Source organism: Patiria miniata, unplaced genomic scaffold (assembly GCF_015706575.1).
Source record: "Patiria miniata isolate m_02_andy unplaced genomic scaffold, ASM1570657v1 HiC_scaffold_23, whole genome shotgun sequence".
NCBI classification, from domain to species: domain Eukaryota; kingdom Metazoa; phylum Echinodermata; class Asteroidea; order Valvatida; family Asterinidae; genus Patiria; species Patiria miniata.
In genome coordinates this window covers 9,253,916-9,275,475 of record NW_024037062.1, presented here as the reverse complement: position 1 = coordinate 9,275,475, position 21,560 = coordinate 9,253,916, and the positions used below count along the sequence as shown (strand labels likewise).

At 38.3% G+C, this 21,560-nt stretch overlaps 1 protein-coding gene across 2 annotated transcripts in view; it reads left to right on the top strand.

The window, feature by feature from the left end:
• LOC119731070 (paladin-like) overlaps positions 1 to 21,560 on the top strand; it is a 43,486-nt gene that overhangs the window by 3,665 nt on the left and 18,261 nt on the right. Inside the window, exons 2-7 of one of the 2 annotated variants that reach the window (XM_038204080.1) lie at positions 14,696 to 15,071; positions 16,605 to 16,784; positions 17,227 to 17,394; positions 18,093 to 18,332; positions 19,303 to 19,448; positions 20,243 to 20,354. In XM_038204080.1, the coding sequence (XP_038060008.1) occupies positions 14,820 to 15,071; positions 16,605 to 16,784; positions 17,227 to 17,394; positions 18,093 to 18,332; positions 19,303 to 19,448; positions 20,243 to 20,354 (1,098 nt within the window). In that variant the 5' untranslated portion in view covers positions 14,696 to 14,819. Of the gene's footprint in view, positions 1 to 14,695; positions 15,072 to 16,604; positions 16,785 to 17,226; positions 17,395 to 18,092; positions 18,333 to 19,302; positions 19,449 to 20,242; positions 20,355 to 21,560 lie in introns of those variants that run through there. The other variant, XM_038204081.1, reaches the window with a different exon arrangement.

The following is a 21,560-nucleotide window of genomic DNA, read 5'->3' as shown; positions in this document are numbered from 1 at the left end:
GTTAGTAAATGACAGTCTAAAGCATCCTGTAAAATTATGGCACCTGGTGTGAAGTCATTTTCAAGAAAATGGTATTTTTGTATACATTTCCAACAGTGGTCGGCCGACCACCGTTGGAAAAACCTAACTATATTTCAACTACTGCTCCAAATTTACCTTTCTTCAGTCCGAATTTTGTTTGCTTATTGGTTACATGTTCATGAACGGGTGCAGGTCAGCTAAACTGGTTCCCTTACCTTACAATTTTCCGGCATCTATAAATGGATCCATTTTATCTTTAGTGGAGTCAGGGAACCAGACTACTTGAACATTTTTGTTTTTCTTGGTTTTTTTCCAGCATTTTCGAACACAAAACTTCAAACATGTCAGTGTAACAATATTTGATATATTATACTAACCCCTCAAATACTCCATTTCTGAAAATTACAGCAAAAGCCAATGATGTACATTCCCTTTAATCCAAGTAAGCTTGTTAATAATAATTTGGTAGGTTGCTTTTTGGATTTAAAATGCAAATGATCCTGAACAAACACCAGGCTTATATTGAACTGTGTTGCAAGTACACAGCTGCATTGTAGGTACAATGTACAGTGTAAATACAATACTGCATTTGTAGGGCTGTTCCAAATATACGGGTACCAAAATATCCGAATATTTGATCAGCCACTGAATATCCGAGTACCGGTAGCATATTGCCAAATAAAATATTCAAAAACTGTGTCAAGCCGTTTTGCGAAGATGACGAAAAACATTCGTGCTTTAATTTTATTTGTATAAAGTTGAGCGGTTTTATTTAAAACAATGCCAAATTTTTGTGGACGGCCACTTAACATGCCTGATTTGCCAATTTCCGTTTGGAATATTACCCCTAATTTGCATTTTTAAACTCCCTCAAATATGAGCTACCGGTATTCGGCTACATGTATCTCGAAAAAAAATATTGAAACTTGTACATGACATTCATTAAAAATATTGTATCTCAATTAGTGTTCGGTTATTCAAATATTCGATCATACCAAGTTCCAATAATCGAGTACTGCATGTAAATTATTCGAAAATCCACAGCACTGTACTACATGCGACCGTGCTTTTCGTAATGTGATAGAGCTGTGTGCAAATTGTAGCCCTATGCCATTCAGTGTCGTTGGGGACATCGAGAATTGTGTAAAATTTGATTGCCCGAAGTACGTATTACGCTTGCCGATTCGGTGATTCACCGTTATGCTGCGCGTGACCTTTTACGATACATCTTCGCATAATTTACGTGAATAGGCAGTTTAGCCTACAGTACGTGTCGCACGCTTATGTGACAAACTGTAATTTTGGCCTGTGTATAAAGGCGGGTGGGTGACCGTGACAAGTCTTTTGTGTTCTTGGGAATCAGGCAAAAGAATTGACCCACAGTTAATTAAATTTTTGGATTAAATTCGTCCTTCACCGAAATAATTTCATCACTGACCAATTTGATTAAAAGTTATTGTCTAGAGATTCAGTATACATCATACAATTTACGTATATAAATATATGCGGCCCGGTTTTCTGAACTGGAACCATTGCTAAACGCTTCAATTGTTTAAATTTTGGTAAATATCTTATTAGAAAGCTGGGAAAAATCAAAGCCATTTCGCGGAAACAACGTCAATATCAAAATCAATTATACATGCGCACGTATCTTTTATTTAAACGATCAAGTGAAGGACATGTTGAGATCTTTAATATTTGTTTGCATTTTTTGTGTGTGTGTTAGTTTGTTCTGCAAAACATCCTACTACAGTAGCTAATTCCTCATCTTTGTAATATTTTATTTACCTTTAATTAATCAAACCCACTAAACTCATCCGCTTAAATATCAAAACATGTAGGCCTATGGCTTTCTATTTGTTTGGACAAGCGCAAAATATTTCCTTTCCCTCGACCAGAAACCATACATTTTTGTTTACACGGATTCGTCATTTACCTGCGTACACGAAAAAAAAACCTTGTCCCAGCATTTTATCATTACATTAATGAGTCCTTATCTCTCCACATTGCCCGACGATTGTTTGCGAGGCCGAAACCACCCCTTGTTGCCGTGGTAACGCCTCTTCGTTTGATGAGAAAATTACCCTGTGTCAAGGGAACCCGGCGCGGCGTGTGGTGCACAGTCGAACAATTCACTGTAATCGGGGGACGGAAGTGATGCCGAAATGCCGCATAATGATGAATCGTTGTCCTGATAAAAATAGACGCTGGGGTAGTGTGAATACAGGGAATATTTTTATTTCTGAATCGTTTCAAGGCAACGAACGAGTGTTGATTGTTTTGGCATATTTTTTTTGGCCAGAAAATGGAACCCACAAAATGATTTTTAAATTTGCTTCAATTTGTGAGGCGTTAGATGGCAAAATGAGACACAGGCCGTAAATGGGCACAGGCCGTAGTGCAAAAAAATGCCAAAAAAAAAAAAAAACTGGGGTGATTTCTTTTTTGGTTTTAAGATTTATTGATATTTGTAATCTTTGATATGTCTTCTACACAGTACACAATATTTTAAAGAAATAGTATAAAAATCTTGAAATAACAGTGCTTTTTTTAAGGTTGCAATTGGTGTTTTTCATTTTCACGAATACAAAACTCAAAACTTTAAAGGCCTTTTTCTCAGTATTCTACTCTTTTTTCATTCATGTGGATAAATGCAAAATTTAAACAATCATAATTTGTCAACAGAATTTCTGATTGAAGTGCAACAAAAAGTATTATAAGGAGAATTTTATTCTCTTTCCTAATTACCCACAAACCCTCATTTCGACCTCTGCCCAGTTCTGTCTCATTTTGCCAGAGCGCCTCACTTATTTTTTTTTTTTTTCTCCCCACAAAATTTCCATTTTGTATATTTTATTAAAATGCAAATTAGCTACTTTAGTTTTCTTTTTTGGATGTTTTCAACCCTCTGAAAATATGTTTTTATTTTCGGTTGCTTTTGTACTGATTACATGGAAAAAGACGTGCTTAAAATATTGTCGTGACACAAATAATTTGAAAGTTGTAATTTGTAAAGTTAGTAAATGTTCTAATTTTATGCTGATTTTTTGTTCGATGTCTCGTTCAAAACTGAATAACTTTGGTATTGCTGGAAAGTTGAGCAATTTAAAAGCAAAGAATATATTTTGAACTGAATATTCGTATCAGGGGAGAGCAATTTTAAGACATTTTTTCACTTAATTCCTGTCAAAATTTCATATGCGATAGAAAGAGAATATTGTGCTCTAATTTTTTATAGAAATACAGTTTGCCATCTTAGTATTGCAGATATTTTTAGGTGAAAATTTGGACTGATAAATTATCAATTTCCATTGTGCTACGTAATTGTCAAAAAATGGAAATAAATGAATAAAGGCCTATGCGTGAGTATAACTAGGGCAATTTGCGACCCGTTTCATTGAGCTTAGTTGTATGGGTCTCTCTATAAATTTGAGATCCACTTTTCCCTGTCCCTGTTACATCTGACATCTATGATTTGATAATTCTGATGCACTCCTTAATGCAGTCATCCTCCAAGAGTGATTATGAATAGCAAACTACCTACCCAACAAACGATAATTTGAAGTCATTCTTAATGATACTTGAATGGCAAATTACAAAGTACCAAGGTAACAGGGACAGGAAAAATGTCACACTTTGGACCCTAAATTTATAATGGTGACCCATATTCAGAATGAAATCTAAACGTCGTATTTTTAAGGATCAATCCCCAAAAACATTAGTTTTCTGTACAGTGTGTGAATTAGTTTATAGAATGATACGTTAACGGAATTATTTTTTTATTACACATATTCCAAGTTTTGCTTTGTTTCTTTTCCTAGAAAGAGTGCTTTGGCCTACAAATTGTTGAATTTGCAGAATTGGCATTTTCTTGAAAGCACTTAAACTAATTAATGAACCCAACCACGTCCGTTGCAGATTTACCATACGTTAAAACCCTATAATTTTCTAAAGTGACGTGTGTCAAGCAGAAGCTGGTGACATGTGACAAATGGTGACACTGTGACACGGTGACAAAGTGACATTTGACAAAGTACTGAGCCCTGCCTCTCAAAACGCATTCAGCCTCAATCCCCCAAAATCCTCCTCTTCTTCAAACACCAACAGCCTCAATCCTCCAAAATCAACCGATACCGAATGTCCATTTGCCCTCAATCCTCCACAATCCTCCAAAATTGTATGTTGCATTCGGCCTCAATCCTCCAAAATCCAACAAAACTGCCCAGAGGACTTTGGAGGATTGAGGACGGTTAGGGTTTTAATGGAATGATTTACTTCACAAATTTTTAATTATTTGTTGCCGACCCAAAAATATAAGTGTATTTTTCAGAAGGCTGAAACGTCTAAAACAGAAAAAAAAATTAGCTTTTTTTCGTTTAAATAAAACTTAACAATTGGAAATTCGTTAGGTTGCAGAAAATTGCATATGTTGAAGAGCACATGTGCAACTTTAAATCTGTATTCATCTTTTCATGTAGTAACAGCAACAATAACTGTATTGTTTTGTAATTTGTCTTTTGACTTGCATGTAAATTTCATCTCGACGTACATGTATGAAATAACTATTCCTTATATCTCACCCCTACAAAAATATTGCCACACTTACGGAAAACTACACCGGAAAATTTAGTTTGTAGCCCTGGTATTCCTTGTCGACCCTTTCGTGTGTCATTCAGAATTACACAATGCAACCCCAGGACTTTTGCCATTATAATATCGACAAGGTCAGATGTACAGCGTAATTTAATTTTACAGAAGTCTTAGGTGAATAGAGCTCCATTCAAATCCTTTGAATCATCGACCTATGTATTGTAAATTAGTGTCGGTCCTGCAGGAGACAAACGTATAATTAAATTCGTCGTGATTTTTTTATAGATTATTATTATTATTTGTTTTTTAATTTCCAGGAAAACGTAACATTTATTTGCTTGTAATTGTACTGATCACTGGAATTTTGTAAGGATTCGTTACAAAAAAAACATGTCTCTTTGTGGCATGGGTTTTTACCCCTCAGCCGAGAGGCTCGAGGGGTATTGTCATCGCCTAGGGCGTCCGTCCGTCCGGATGTATGTGTGTCTGTCCGTCCGTCCGTCCGTCCGGGCAGCTTAGTTTCCGGATGATAACTTGAGTTAGAAATGTTGTTTGGGGTTGTAACTTCGGTAGGGGGTTGCCCTTGGGAGTAGGCAAGTTGGGATTGGTTTTGAGGTCAAAAGGTCAAAGGTCAAGGTCACCGTGGTGAGTTAAATGTAAATGGTTTCCGGATGATAACTTGAGTTAGAAATGAGATTTTGGTGTCTAACTTTGGTAGAGGGTTGCCCTTGGGAGTAGGCAAGTTGGGATTGGTTTTGGGGTCAAAAGGTCAAAGGTCAAGGTCAGCATGGTGAGATAAAGGTAAATGGTTTCCGGATGATAACTTGAGTTAGAAATGAGATTTTGGTGTCTAACTTTGATAGGGGGTTGCCCTTGGGAGTAGGCAAGTTGGGATTGGTTTTGGGGTCAAAAGGTCAAAGGTCAAGGTCACCGTGGTGAGTTAAATGTAAATGGTTTCCGGATGATAACTTGAGTTAGAAATGCGATTTTGGTGTCTAACTTTGGTAGAGGGTTGCCCTTGGGAGTAGGCAAGTTGGGATTGGTTTTGGGGTCAAAAGGTCAAAGGTCAAGGTCACCATTGTGAGTTAAAGGTAAATGGTTTCCGGATGATAACTTGAGTTAGAAATGCGATTTTGGTGTCTAACTTTGGAAGAGGGTTCCCCTTGGGAGAAGGCAAGTTGGGATTGGTTTTGGGGTCAAAAGGTCAAAGGTCAAGGTCAGCATGGTGAGTTAAAGGTAAATGGTTTCCGGATGATAACTTGAGTTAGAAATGAGATTTTGGTGTCTGAATGAGGTAGGGGTTTGCCCTTGGGTACAGGCAAGTTGGGATTGGTTTTGGGGTCAAAAGGTCAAAGGTCAAGGTCACCGTGGTGAGTTCAATGTAAATGGTTCCGAATGATAACTTGAGTTAGAAATGAAATGTTGGTGTCTAACTTCGGTAGGGGGTTTCCCATTGGTACAGGCATGTTGGGACTGGTTCTGGGGTCAAAGGCCAAAGGTCAAGGTCACCACGTTGAGTTAAAGGTTAATGGTTTCCGGATGATAACTTGACTCTGGCTGAGGGGTTTCAACAGCAACGCTGTTATTTTCAATATTAAAATTGGCGTTCCGCGTGATCTCTAACAAATTCAGGGTTTTTTTTCTCTAAATAACTTTTCCATAATATAGTTTTATTTTAAAGGGAATGTACAACATTTGCTTTTGCTGCAATTTTCAGAAATAAATAGATTTGGAGAATTAGTATGTTATAGCAAATATTGTTCAACTGACTTGTTTCACGTTTTGAGCTTGTAGATGCTGGAAAAACCAAGAAAACCAATCATGTTCTTGTAGTCTGGTTCCCTGAAGTACCCCACTTAAGATGAAACGGATCAATTTATAGACTTTGGGGAATTGTAAGGTCAGAGAATCGGTCTCGCAGGCTTGTACGGTACCCCTTCACAGTTGTGTAATCAATTGCAAAGAAAATGCGGAATAACTAAATATGACAAATTAGGAGCAGTTTTTGTAAAAAGCCAGTTTTCTCCAACGCTTGTCCGCCGACCAGCGTTGGAAAAATACAATTTCTCTTGAAAATGTCAGCTCACCAGGAGCCAGGATTTTACAGGATGCTTTAGACTGTCATTCCCTAACAATACTGTAAGGTATTTCGTGACAATTTTATCATTTCGTTTTTCTGATGTTTGCAAATGTTGTATCTTCCCTTTAATTAAAAAAACTTGTTTTTTCCTTTTCTGAATATCTGCAACCCTCTGATTTTTTTTCTTCTGTTTTGCGAGCAGACTGGTTCCCGGTCTGTACATTATCGATACTGATTTGTGGGGAGGGAACCAGCTAACCCTGTGAGAATGGAATATTTGTCTGGCTGCCAATTATTGTAAATTGTAAAGTAATAATTCAATAATTAAAATTAGGCCAATGTATGAAAGGTTTGCGGAGACACCAACGCGAATAATTTCTCAACTAAGAGAATGCATGGTTCTCTGAAGACTCCTGAAGACAGTCAGAGCATACTGACCGGAACGTCGAGTTTATACCGCTGGTTCTTTTCAGAACCATTCTCTTAGTTGAGAAATTATTCGCACATGGTGTTTCCGCAAACCTTTCAATTAGTATCTCCACCATGCAAAGCCTCAAATCTTACTTAAAATTAGGCCGATTTTTGTTTAGTTATTTTTTTTGGTTGATGTCTCATCAAAAGTGAATAAGTAAATTGTAAATGCTAGAAAAAATTGCAATTCTGAAAAGGAATCTATTTTTCGGGATGAAACTCGAAAATAGCACGAGGAATGCAACTTTAACATGTTTACAGGGCCGGTGCAATGTAATTTCTGTAATGCAATCCTTGAAATTGCACCTTTAACCTGATTTTCAATTTCTTTTGCCGTTTTGAAGGATTTTTTGGTACCTTTTTGGTTTTTATGTTAATGCCAATTTCCATACCATGAGCAAAAGTGTGATGTCATTTCCGGCAGAAACCTCAATGTTACAGCTATTTTACCACCAAAAGCTGCCAGAATGTTGAATATTTTGCTGTCGTAAAATTTCTTTTCATTGGTGATTCGTTGTTGTATCAGTACATGGCAGTAAGCCAATGAGCAACCTTTTCTCGCAAATGTTTTCAATGAGCAAATTTTTGGGTTCACAATTTCAACAGAAAACCCCCAAACTGAACAGTGTCTTCCTGAAACGACATCACAGCAACAGTGCCCTCAGTTGTCTGGAAAAGCGTGAAGAATTTTAAATGTTTAAAGATGGGCACTTTTCAATAAAATTAACCCAAAACCCTGCCTTAGTTTCAGTTTAATTGAGCGCATAATTCACTTGAACATGAGTGAATTCTCACTTCTTGGGAATGAGAAAGTACGTTGTATAAATGTGTACTTCTTTTTTTTTAGCTGTGAAAACAAATCGGGACAAATTTGAAAGTTAATTTTGGCAATTTTTATGCAAAGTCTGATCATTTCATATTGTGTATCATGTTCCTGTTCTGGCTTAAACAGGTTCCTTTTTTTGTTGTTCAGTTTTTCACTAAAATAAGAACAACATATTTGTGTTTAATCCTAACCCACCTCAATCCTCCAAAAAGTCCTCCAGGCGGTTTTGGAGGGTTTTTGAGGATTGAGGATGAATGGTGCTTGAGAAACATGAGGATTTTGGAGGATTGAGGATGAATGGCGTTTGAAGAAAAGGAGGATTTTGGAGGATTGAGGATGAATGGTGCTTGAGAAACATAAGGATTTTGGAGGATTGAGGATGAATGGTGTTTGAGAAACATGAGGATTTTGGAGGATTGAGGATGAATGGTGCTTGAGAAACATAAGGATTTTGGAGGATTGAGGGTGAATGGTGTTTGAGAAACATGAGGATTTTGGAGGATTGAGGATGAATGGTGCTTGAGAAACATAAGGATTTTGGAGGATTGAGGGTGAATGGTGTTTGAGAAACATGAGGATTTTGGAGGATTGAGGATGAATGGTGCTTGAGAAACATAAGGATTTTGGAGGATTGAGGGTGAATGGTGTTTGAGAAACATGAGGATTTTGGAGGATTGAGGATGAATGGTGCTTGAGAAACGTGAGGATTTTGCAGGATTGAGGGTGAATGGTGTTTGAAGAAGAGGAGGATTTTGGAGGAATAAGGATGAATGCATTTTGAGAGGCAGGAGTGTCTGACAATTTTGAAGGATTGAGGCGCTGGGTATCCTTCATTTGAACATAAGTGCAAAATTTTGTAGGATTTTGGAGGATTGAGGATGGTTTCTAGCAAAAAGGGCCTAGTGGGTTAGGGTTAAGGATTGAAATAAAGGATATATTCCCTTTTTTCAGCAATTTGGCACAAACCGAATGGTGTTATTACGATGACCCTACATGTAGATAGTGTACATGCTAATAGTGCGAAAGTACATGTACTGATAATAACTTTTAGAATAATGCCACAGAAGAGCAAAAAGAAAAAGACAAAGAGCAGGATAAATTTAAGTTGCATCCTGAATTTCGATGCAAAGTAATCAGCCCACGGATTGTGTAACTACTTCCATTACTGCAACAGAACCATCCATTATGTCATTTCTTCGTTGCAGGAAATCACGGCAACATTTTCTCCGCACGAACCCGGGAAGAATGTTTGCGTTGTCTGGGAGAGTAGATTCTGAACTTTGGACCATTGCCCCCCCCCCCCATCTCTCTTTCACCCTTAATTTTGTTCCCCATTTTTTTCAAAGGAGTTGAAATCGTGTTCTATCACGATTCTATAGTAGACGTTTATTCAGGTGTAGTGTGTACATGTACATTAGGAGTGGTATGCTAGTTGAAAATTCATCTGTGGTATTCTTTTATTTTGCAGACCGTGTGCAAGTACATGTACATGTAGTATACTGCGCCAACCATAAAATGCAGTTAAAAGGTGTACTGTTTTACATTTATGACATGCTCATATTTACTCAATGTGTATTGTTGAAGAAGCCTGCAGTTTATCACTGATATTGCTTTACTTGTATATGTACAAAACACGCTTTGAACGAGATGATGTTAATCGGAAATAACATTTAAATGTAGGATATAAACATCCACACAACTATCCTTTCAAAACTGGGCGTTTTTGAGTTATTCCTGTATTATGCGTGCGAGAACGAATTTCGGGGTCCACTTTTGCGACCCCATAAATTCGAGCTGTTTGGATGCTAGTTGTGATTTGATTCGTAAAGTGTTCACCTTTTGCGGATGTTGAAGAAACCACTTTTTGACATTGGTGATTGGTCACCGCTGTTCCCGAGACGCACAACGTGTGTGAGAACGACATGAAAAATGTATTCGTACTCCGTCATATCCGATGTAAACAAGCGGGTATTTTCGTCTTTTCTCGGGAACGGTAAGACTTTAGGTTGGTTTCCTTTCAACCAGTGCTAAGTAGTCCTTTCAGTCAAAATCAGTGAAGTGACTGTTTTTAACAGTTAAGAGCTCCCAGCCTACATGAAGCAGGATTGACTGGCCGTGACTGTTCATGTAACTCGTTACAGCTTTGCTTTGGCTGCGGGTCATTGATAAGCCAGTTGTGCCCACAACTCGCCTGCTTTTTCTGTTCGTGGTCTGTTGACTGAGTTTGACTAGTCACAGTGCTTGCTTGACATATGATCTGACTGCTGGTGACTATCCTGTGTTAAAAGTATAGCAGGGGAAGTGGATGGAAAGTTTGACTGTCTGTGACTGTTTAAATAGCAGGAAGGTCTACATATGTGCCATGTACAAAAAGAGATGTGTACACATGACCACGTACTGTTTAAAGGGCTCATGATGTGAATTTTACTTGGGCTCATTTTTTGTGCAACTTTCTACTCTTCTTATTTGTATGAAAACTACCGGCATTTGGCATCTCTTTTTGGTTAAGTTTATTGCAAAGTGCACTTCTTTATTAAAGATTTCAAATTGTCCATGCTTTTCTTGACAAATGAGGGCGATGTTGCTGTGATGTCATTTCAGGAAGACACTGTTCAGTTTAGGGGTTTTTCTGCTCAAATTGTGGACCCAAAAGTTGCTCATTGAAAACATTCGTGGGAAAAATTTGCTCATTGGCTTACTGCCATGTACTGACACAACAACGAATCACCAAAGAAAAGAAAATTAACGATAGCAAAATATCCCAAATTGTGACAAATGTTCATGCTGAAAAAGCTGTAACATTGAGGTTTCTGCCTGATGACGTCACACTTTTGCTCATGAATATGGAAATTCTCATTAGCATAAAAACAAAAGAGCACCAAAATACCCTTGAAAGGTCTATTATTATTATAATTATTATTAATCATTTCATTGGTTTTAATGAAACCAAGTTTTTCTCAAAAGTGCCCTAGGTACTGTAGCTCGCAAGCCTGAAGAAACCTGTAGAGAGACGACAATGAGAAGAAATTACAGTTTTAGAGGTGTATGGGAGGAAAACCCCAGAATGATATTCTTGGGGGAAACCCACGGAATCAGGCAGGGTCTGAAAACCCAATGTGGCCCAGGCGGGATTCGAACCCGGGTCACAGCGGTAGAAGGCGAGGGAAGAACTGCTACACCATCCTGACTCCCCCGATGTTTTATCAGAACTGATGTTTTTATCAGAATTTTAATCCACTCCATGAAGTTATTATGCAAACTGTCAAATTGTACAAAATGCATGTCCGCCACCGTTGAACTGCCCTGGTTTTTAATACCATTAGTGAGAGTTTATTTTGACGTGGAATTCGCTTTCAGAAATTGGCGATATGGACCTACATGTAATGCTCCCACTTACTGTTAATTGTCGAAAGCCATTATTTCACTGTCTTCAAAGAAAATGTCCGTAAAATCAAATAATAGCCCCAACATTATCTGCAAATTTCCCATTTTTGACGTAAGCCGTATTTTTAATGGACAGGAAATGAAATCATAATTTCATTTCTAATTTTTTTTTTTATAAATACTCTTTTTAAAAGCCCAGAGTGTTTGACTTTCCTTTAAACAAAAAAAAGTACAGATTTTTTTTTTACATGTTTAAAGAGTTGAATGCCGGATTGAACGCAAGTCAGAATTGAATGCAAGTCAGAATCAGTATTCAATGGCTCGGCAATTTAATAATCTATTCACAATTTTTTTTTTCCATGTCATATTGAAAAGCCGCAATGGTTGACTTTCCTTTAAAAAAAAGTACGTATTTCTAACATGATTGAAAGGAATGAATGGATTGGACTTAGGTGAAGCTCGCTAGCAGACAACGTTTCAGAAACCATTGTGTGACTCGGAAAGTGCGTAGGCCATTGACCAGTCACCGTGATTATAATTTCCCGTGAGTTGTGTAACGCGTATTCCTGTCTAACGATTTTTTTGTTTGTTCGTACATGCAAGAGTTCCGTTGGGGGTATCAACGTAAGTTCATTATCGCATGTTCAGATAACTCTACTGAAGAAAATACATAAAAAGGAGTCTTTTTGGCCTTTGCTCAGGTAGAGAATAAGGCCCCCCCCCCCCAAAAAAAGTTCTGCTTCCGGTTTCTCTACCTACCCTATTCTGACAGCCCCTACCCTAAGTTTTTATGGGAAAAATAATGGGGAAAAAACACCCAAAACCATCAATTTCTACCTTTTACCCTTGATTAGACGCAGATGCCTCCATATGATTGTACACAAAAAAATTGGCAAACAATTAAAATTCCCTACCTACCTACCCAATTTTCAAATGCCATGTAATCGGAAGCAGAACTATTATTTATTTTTTTTGCCTAATCATAATTACACAGTACTCATTCATTGTAGGCCAAAAAAATTGTGTTTACTGAAATTTTATTTTATTTTGAAACATTGAAGTTTATTTTTGTCTGTCGTTTTTTATACTTGAAGTCGTTACTTAAGGAGTATTCTGTTAAATTAACTTGTTGGATTGTTTTTTTAATTAACCAGTAACACGCAAAAACTTGCAGGGAAATCTTGATTTTCATTTTAAACCACTGTTGTATACTTGGGTTTTTTTAAGTTTCTTTTGAAACTGGTTAACTCAGACTCCCTAGGCATTTTTGCTGGGATGCAACCTCAATCCTGCAAAATCCTCCAACTGCCGCCGTGTCAAAATTGCATACAACCTCAATTCTGCAAAATCCTCCGTTATTTCTTGAATGTGGTCCTTGGAGGGGTGACCACTGCCTCAATCCTGCATGCAAAATCCTCCAGCAATATGTTGAGGCAGAGCTAGTGACATCCTGGAGCAGTGCGGAGGATGTAATCTAGGCCTAAATCTATGCTACATTTGTATGACTGACTAAGCATAAACAACACGAGGTCCGGCCCAAGACCTTGACACAGTGCATCCTCCAAAATCAGCCACACATTTTTGCCGTATAGCCTCATTCCTGCAAAATCCTCCATTTTGCAAAGAGGATTTTGTAGGATTTGGAACGGTTAGTGTTAAAGACTTACATTGTAGTATCACCAAAAATATATTTTTTTTATCAATTTTTTTTTTGCTTTTCAAATGAAAACATTTTGCATCAAAATATTAAAAGACCATTGAAAAATATAGCATTGGGTTTAATCCTAAACAGGTTAAAGACTTCAATTTAGGTATCAGCCAACCAATTTGTATCAAAAGATTTTGTTTTTCAATTTGAAATATTTTGCATCTTAATATTAAAAATACTAATGAAATATAACATTCGGTATAATCTTTATCGTCAGATTTTGAAAAGTTGTGCACTTTGATTTTAGCAACCTTTGATTCAGTCTTTGAGTAAATCGAATTCTGACTCCGTTGCTGGACACAACCTCCACCGTTTTTGGCTGCTCTAACGCCGCAGTCGGCAGTGTGTGCCACGCATCAACCTGTAGTCTGGCCCATTAAGGTTATGCCACGGTTGCCGTGGTGACGGCCGAGAGACTCGTAATAGCAAACGAAGTTGTCATTTGTTGTCAAATGGCTGGATATGTTGTTGGTTTGCCCTTTTCAAGTGAGAATGTAGCCAGGCGTGATGATGAGTTGCGAGAATGCCAGGTTTTTTTTCCCGTTTGTTTTTTAAATCACTCTAAAAAGTCAATATTTGATTGTACATGTATGCTGAAAACAGCAGCTGGTACAATGTAGCAACAATACGAGTTCAAAAGAAGTTGTGCCTTCGGTTAAAAACAATATCTTCTGCAAGGAAATGCGGTTTAGTTCTGTTTAAACAGTATTCTAACAAATCGCTATTAAATTTTGTGTAAACTCCAGTCGACGTGTGTCCAGCCATGTTAAAGGACGCTTTATACACTCGGTGCGAAGGTGAATGCAAATGAAGTGTTTCGCGCTGCAGAACCGCAGGAGTTTGACGCATTTGAACTCCAGCGAAACTTCGCAGCATTGTTTTTGTATTGTGACGTCTAATTCGTTTTGCAATGGGTTTGAGGTGTGAAGTACATTTTCCATTTTTTTTTTTAAAAGAACTTGCGTGTCGATGAGCCTTTTACTCAATTCGAGTCGAGTCTTTCGCTAAGATCGTTGAGTTGAGAAGTGACTTGTGTCAAGTCTAGTCATTTGTCTCTGATGACTCAAGTCAAGTTAGTCACCAAAAATTGTGATTCGAGTCGTCCTCAGGTCGAGTCGTTGACTCACTACTCGGGTTTAAGACGCCCTAATGTTTGGAGAAAAAAAATTCTGAAATTTGAAATTGTCAGAAAAGATCTTAGGATTTTTTTTTATTTCTTTCTTTAGGCTACCACGCTCCAATGATGGACTCACAATGTTCATTACTAAAGACATTTAATATCAAAGACACAAGAACAAAATTAAGAAAAAGACTTAAAATTTCCAGCCCACAATATTCTCAGAATGCACATGAATGCTAATTAACCACTATAAATTCCGCAGTCAATTTTTTTTTTCAAAACCATTTATAAAGGCTTTGCAAACATATATGCATGATGTATAAGTGCATTAACTCCAAATACACGCAAATGTATAATTCAAGGAAGGGTTTGTCCCATGTACTTCGTGAATCTTTAATTGAGTTTATTTTTTAATCTGAATTTTTTATTTTTTAATCTTAAATCTTTTTTTATCTTAATTTTTTTTTTTTTTTTTTAATCTTGTCGTATTTGCAGGTGGGATTAACGCATGTAAGCTGATAGCATAATCCAATGTGCATGTCTACCGATCGGGACAGTATATATATAAGAAGTCCGGAACGCATTCACTATAGGTCAGTGCGTGGTGCAAACCGCAAGGATGGGGACCGGTGCGAGCAGCGCGTCGTCCCGCTCTCCCTCCCCCGAGATGATGCGCAACAACCGCAAGAATTCGTTCGGAATCGAAGGCGGGGGCAAGTGGAAAGGCCACAATGTGGTCTGCAACGAAGTCGCGCCGATTATCATCACCAAGGATTGCTTCGAGGAATTCCAGTGCACGCTACTCGCCGAGAAACAGGAGGTGACCATGGGGAGTATAAGAGACGGGCTCCCGGAACACGTGCTCGTTCAGGTGAGTCTTACAAGGTTGCCAATTCCCTAAAGTTGGCCCAAAAGTGTGACATTTGAGAAGACCTTTTGAATTTTGATGATAAAACTAGGATCTTGGTCTCTCAGTTTTTGCTGTAGACATTGCAAGCTTTGAACAAATATCCTCACCTGCAAAGTATAAAAGGTTTTGTACTTTTGAAAATATGGTGGATATTGTTTTAAAAAGTGTTACGTATGTAATGAAGGACAGACATTTTAGATAAAGTCACAAAGTAAGCATAACATTGAATGACACCCTAATTTTGTCTGATTTAAGAAGATGTACCCTGGGGGAATGCCGTCATTCAAAACCTAGCAAACTCAGAGTCAATGTGAAGAATTATTTGATATTTTATGATCAGGATTTTACGTACGAATACACTAGACATTTGTCACAAAATGTCTGTCCCTGTTCGCACATAACCCTAATCACATCCTAACTTTGAAGCCAGTGCAAAAACTTATATATTTTTGCTCGATAGCATTGTAAACGGGTTGATAATGTCAAACGAAAGTGCCTATTAGAAACTGAATTTGTCCTAAGCACCCTTTTTTTTGCAGTGTGTCTGTCCATGTTACATACGTATAACACAGACAAAAAGACCTGTTATTTTCTCAAATAAAAGAAGATAGGGCCTATATCATCTCTTGTATTTTCTTGTCCGAGTCACTTTCAACTTTAGCAAGGTATAGGAAAAACTTTAAAAAAAGGCTAGCTCATCTGTTTGTACCCTTTATATTCAACATCCGTAAACTTTTTTAATTGGCCCATTTGTGTGGAATCGCCCAATTGCGTATTATTTTTAAAAAAATATGAAACAAAGAAAGAGAAATGAATGGGAGGTTTGTTGTGAATGATATCTTTTGTTGAGTTGTGTGGCTCTGAGAAGAACCAGTTGGTTTAACTCAACGTTTCAAACAATGTGCTCTGCTCGTCATCAGGATACTGCCGGTTGGTGTAGTGGTTGGTTTCTTTAACGGATACCCAGATACCCGTGGGTTTTTTTAATCGAGTACCCGATTCCCGTACTTCGTATGCACGCCACTATTATCAATTCTGAATTTTTTGGGCCTTGGAAATTTATAAACATCAGGAAATTTGTTGTTACAATTTCCCAAATGAACTTCTGAGGAAATTTACCAATTAACTTCATTGAAAATGCCTCTAGATCTGAATTTCGCTAACTTTTGCATGTAGTAAAGTCTGTCACGAGCCAATGTGCCCAATCAGGCCGGCGTTTATCTCCGGTTTCAGTAGCATGAAACGACTGAGAATAATTTCTATTCCCCCTGAATGGGATGCTAGTCCATCGCAGGTTACTCCCCAGCTAATGCCGGTACCCATTTATACTCCTGGGTGGAGAGAGGCAAGTGGGGATGAAGTCGTTTTTATGGATTTTCCACTTTTCAGCTGTGTCCACCTTCGCGTGGAATTGCTTAGTTCTGTTCAGGTTGTGCTATAACTGCAAAATCGCATAAATGTCCGTCACACGTTTTGTTCGTCTGTTTTACTCAGGGTAAATACTTCATGGTGGCCGATCAATTCAAGGGCATCGATAAGATGAAAACGACGGAAAAACACGGCGCCCCCAACTTCAGGCGAGCAGGCGGCGGTTTCGCAGTGTTCGGCATGGGTCAGCCGACAGGCCTGGGCCTGGCCAAGGTCATGGATACACTTGGTCAAGAAGGATGTTCAGTAAGTATTGGGCAAGGTTTTTAAAATTCATGGATTTTTTTTTTTTCAATTAGAAAATAATTTAAATTATATTGATTAGAATTTTTTTCATGATTATTGAAAAAGAAAATTGAAAATCAGATTGTTTTAATTTAAATCAGATTTATTTTAATCAAATTTATTTTTTAGTTATATAGTCGTATCTTTAGATATAAGTTATAAAATTCTGATTCAAAACGAGTTTTGTCCAACATATTTGACGCAAATTAAGTAATTCCACACACGTCTGGTAGTCTCTCTACGGTATATTCTCCACTGTTTGTATACTTTTAAAATTCCCAAAGACTTGTATGTACCCTAATTTAAACCAGTTTATTTGCCTTACAGTTAACAAGACAATTAATAATGGGTTTTTGTTATTTATAAGTCCAAGTAATGAAATTGTAATGTTTGTCTCCAAAAGGAACTCATTGTGTGCTGCATACGAGAGGAGCCCGTCCTTTTCCTTAAGAAAAACGAAGACTTTGTGTCATACACGCCGAGAGCGCGGGAAAAGCTGTGCGAAAACATCTACACCAGACTGGCCACGTCGCTAGATATCAGTAACAATGAAGTTGCTATGCGGAAAGAGGTGGGTCTACCCCCACCCCCATACCCCCACCCTAACTCCCCACCCCGACCCTCACTCCCCGACCCCCATTCACCCATCACCCGACCCTCAACCACTGCCCCTACCTGAATTCCAGTATATGAACAATATTATGTATGATCTATTTTGAAGTACGCTTTATTTGTACAAATCAGAGTTTTATCAAGTCAGTAAGAAGTCATCAGAAGGCATCACAAGTCATCACAAGTCATCACGAGTCATCACAAGTCGTCACAAGTCAATCACAAGCCATCACAAGTCAATCACAAGTCATTCACAAGTCATCACAAGTCAGCACAAGCCATCACAAGTCATTCACAAGTCATCATAAGACATCACAAGTCAATCACAATTCATCACAGGTCAATCACAAGTCTTTCACAAGCCAATCCCAAGTCAATCACAAGTCATTCACAAGTCAATCACAAGTCATTCACAAGCCATCACAAGTCAACCACAAGTCATCACAAGACATCACAAGTCAATCACAAGCATCACAAGTCAATCACAAGCCATCACAAGTCATCAACAGTCATCACATGTCATTCACTCGCCATCACAAGTCAACCACAAGCCATCACAAGGCAATCACAACTCATCACAAGTCAATCACAAGTCATCACAAGTCAATCACAAGTCATCACAAGTCCGTCACATTCTTTTTTCAATGAATTCTCCAGATTCTTCGGAACGCCCTCCGCAACGAAGAGAACGAGTTCTGGTTCTACGAGGACATCGACCAGTTTGTGGACGAGCCCCACAAATACTACATCGTCTACGAGGAGCATCTCAAGACGATCCAAGAGATGTACGCCATTCACACCGTCTCCCAGACTAATGCCCGATACCTGCGCATGCCTATGAGGTCGAACGGGGCACCAGACGAACAAGTCATCGATACGTTCTTCAATGTATTGAAGGTAATTTCGTTTGTGTTCTTCATTACTCTCTAGTTTATATTTCTTGGTTTTTTTTTGTTTTTTTAATCTTTGAGGGTTAACATTTTGACGTGTTTTAGTGTGTGAAATAGGCTGTACGAGTTTTCAAAATTTGTTCAATACCGTTGCAGTTTTATGTCATATACAGCAAAATGTTGAAACAAATAAAACATACACATCATTGTGAAGCTTATCATCTGTGTTTTATTGAAACCTAGTTTATTTCTTACAGTGTTCAACAGTTCAGCTGTTACTTGTAACTGAAAAATTAATTAATGAGCAGCAAAAAAAAAATCAATTTGTCCAAGTACGTCCGGACACCATGGTGTTTCGAGCCGATTCCTACCACAGCCAAAAAAGTTGGTTTGAAAAAGTTTTTTTCAATCATTGTACTGACATGTTTGATCAGATTTAAAATCCACTTTATGATTGTAAGTATAATTATATGCACATTGTTGAATTGCCAAAAGTGTACATGTACGTCCGACACCGTGCAGTGGAACTGCCGGACTGTCGCTACCGAGTCGGGCAGTGCTGTTGTATTGGATTCCCCCATAATACCAGTGAAAGGTCTAAATTTTGCCCATTGTGTAGACCATGATGCATGAGGGCAATTCCACGGTTACTCACATTACGAAAATGTAACGTGAGTAACCGATTTTGTGCGTCTTGTTTATCACACATAACACATTTTTCTGGATGTCATCTTTGATGCTTAGGTAGGTCTAGGTCTACTCTATCTACCATGGGGATACCAGTTATTAAACTTTTTCAGTAAGGTAATTACAGCCCAAGGAAACTCAAAAGTACATCAAAAAATGTAACGTGAGTAACCGTGGAATTGCCCATGAACAGACTTCCAGTGAATCACCGTTCTGAATCAGTGGAATAAAATGACTTGCACTCTGGGACCAGCTTTGCTAGGCTCGCCTCGTCTGTTCGTTTTTCTCAGGATGTACCAACTCTCTTCGACCATCAAGACACCTCCACACCAGGCTTGGTCTTCGTGGGTCACATGGGAGCTAGCCGGACGACTTTTGCCATGGTCCTTGGCATGTTGGTCCTGGGACATAAACATGGCTTTCCAGAGGAGGCCTAGTAAGTCATAGTGTTGTAGTACTTGTACTCGTACTCAAATAAACAAATGTTACATGGTCTTAGGGGGATAGTCGATATTAGGTCCGTTTGTCAGCTTCCAATACCGAGGCAGCTAAAATCGAGTATACAACGCCTGAATAAATCCCCATCTTTCATTCGGTGACAGATGGAAGGTTCCATTCCATTCGGCTTTCGCCTCATGCAATGGAACAGTCCATCTGTCACCTCATGAAATTATTCTTACCATTGTACTCATAAACATTCATTATTTTAATACTATCCACGCGAACCAAACCATATTACATGTATTCAAGGTAAACCTCGAGCTACCACCTGTTTTAATTCTGCATTCTCCCCTAAACGTAAGCGCGCGTGTATTTCATGTCAACGCTTGCACCCATTCACGGATTCGCCCAACAACAAACAGAAATTTCCAAAAATGTGTCACTTGACACATCTTCGGAAACGACCTTATTTTAGTGTTTTCTTCATAATGACAGCATGCTAGAAGGAATAATTTCACAGGGAGTTTAGTGTCATTACTATCTTTAAACCAAGAAGGCTTTTTTCACAATAATTTGGTCGGTTATTTTTTGGATAGCTGCAAATGGCCCACTCTTACTTTAAAAATTAAAAATAGGATAGATGAATGAGTCGTTTGTAAAAAAAATAAAATTCGTCGTTTCACCGTTACACATTTCTAATTCTGCAATACCTACTGTACTCGGACAGAGCCAAGTTGTATCCATATATATCATGTGACATCTTGTGTCCTTTTGTCGTCCATTTTACAGTGAGGACACCAAGCCCTTCAGCCAGGAGAATCCCAATCTGGAGAAGGCCGAGTTTCCAGTTGTTCAGCAGCTGTGCAGGGCGTTACCGGACGGCATACAAGTCAAACAAGAGGTATGGAAAAAACATCTTTCTGATTTTTTTTTGTTTTATCCCCCTGGCTTTTAAGCTGAGAAAGGGGGACCTTGCGATAGTTTATTCCTTCTGTCTGTGTGTCCGTGTGTTCCATTTTGGTTAAGTTAACTGTTTAGTGCTGTCATATGAAAAGTCGGACTTCAATCTCAACCATAGAGCTATATTAAATTACTAGAGCGCTAACTCCTCATTCTTGCTCGTGGAGACGCTTTGGGTGCAGACATTTTGAATTTATGTGTGTGTTTGTAGAACACAATCAAAATAAATAGAATTGAATTTTAAATGTTTACTCTAAATGCAACGCGCAAGTAGAAGATACGCAAACAACTTAAGCGCGTCCAGACGGTTCAAAAAAACGTCGCGGCGAAAAGCATCTGCAGCGGAGGGACGCGCACACGTTGCGCCGTTTGCGTAGAGCAAAATGAAACGCTCATTTGCTGATCGTGTGTTTCGGTTTGGGGTGTATCGGCTTCGATGACGCACCGGTATGGAATACAAACGCAGATATGCAAATAGCCGTACAAAAGCCGTACAGACTTCACTCTCAACCAAACTTGGTGACAGTAATCTTTGGATAGGGGTTTCAGATGACTTGAGACAATTTTGGCTATTACTGTCTGTAGTATGTTTCTGTCCAAAGAATTGATTTTAGTTTTAATTGCTATTTTTACACAAAAAATAGAAAAACTTATTCACCTATGAGTTTTGAATTAGCCTTTGGAAGAAAATGTCCGCTCATGTTTATTAAAACCCTCCCCCTCTGGCTGGCAATTTCAACAAGGCCAGCCCAGCTGTCAAAATAAATCAAGTGACTGTTTTTAACAGTTGAGTGCTCCCTGCCTTCATAAAGTATGATTGACTGGCTGTGATTGTTATGAAACCTGATATAGCTTTGCTTTGACTGTGGGTGATTGATAAGCCAGCTGTGCCTACCAGTCACCTGCTTTTGTCTGTTGAAAGAATTTGACTGTCACAGTGCCGACAAGAAATATGATCTGACTGTTGGTGACTAGCCTGTGTAAAAGGCATGGCAGGGGAACAGGATTGAATTTTTGACTGTCTGTGACTGATCAAACAAAAGGAGGGTTACTTGATATAATATTTAATAAATTTACAGATTTTTAAATTATTCCTGGTCTGATAAAAAAATTCAGGTTGATCTTTTGTGCATTAATTTATTTAAAA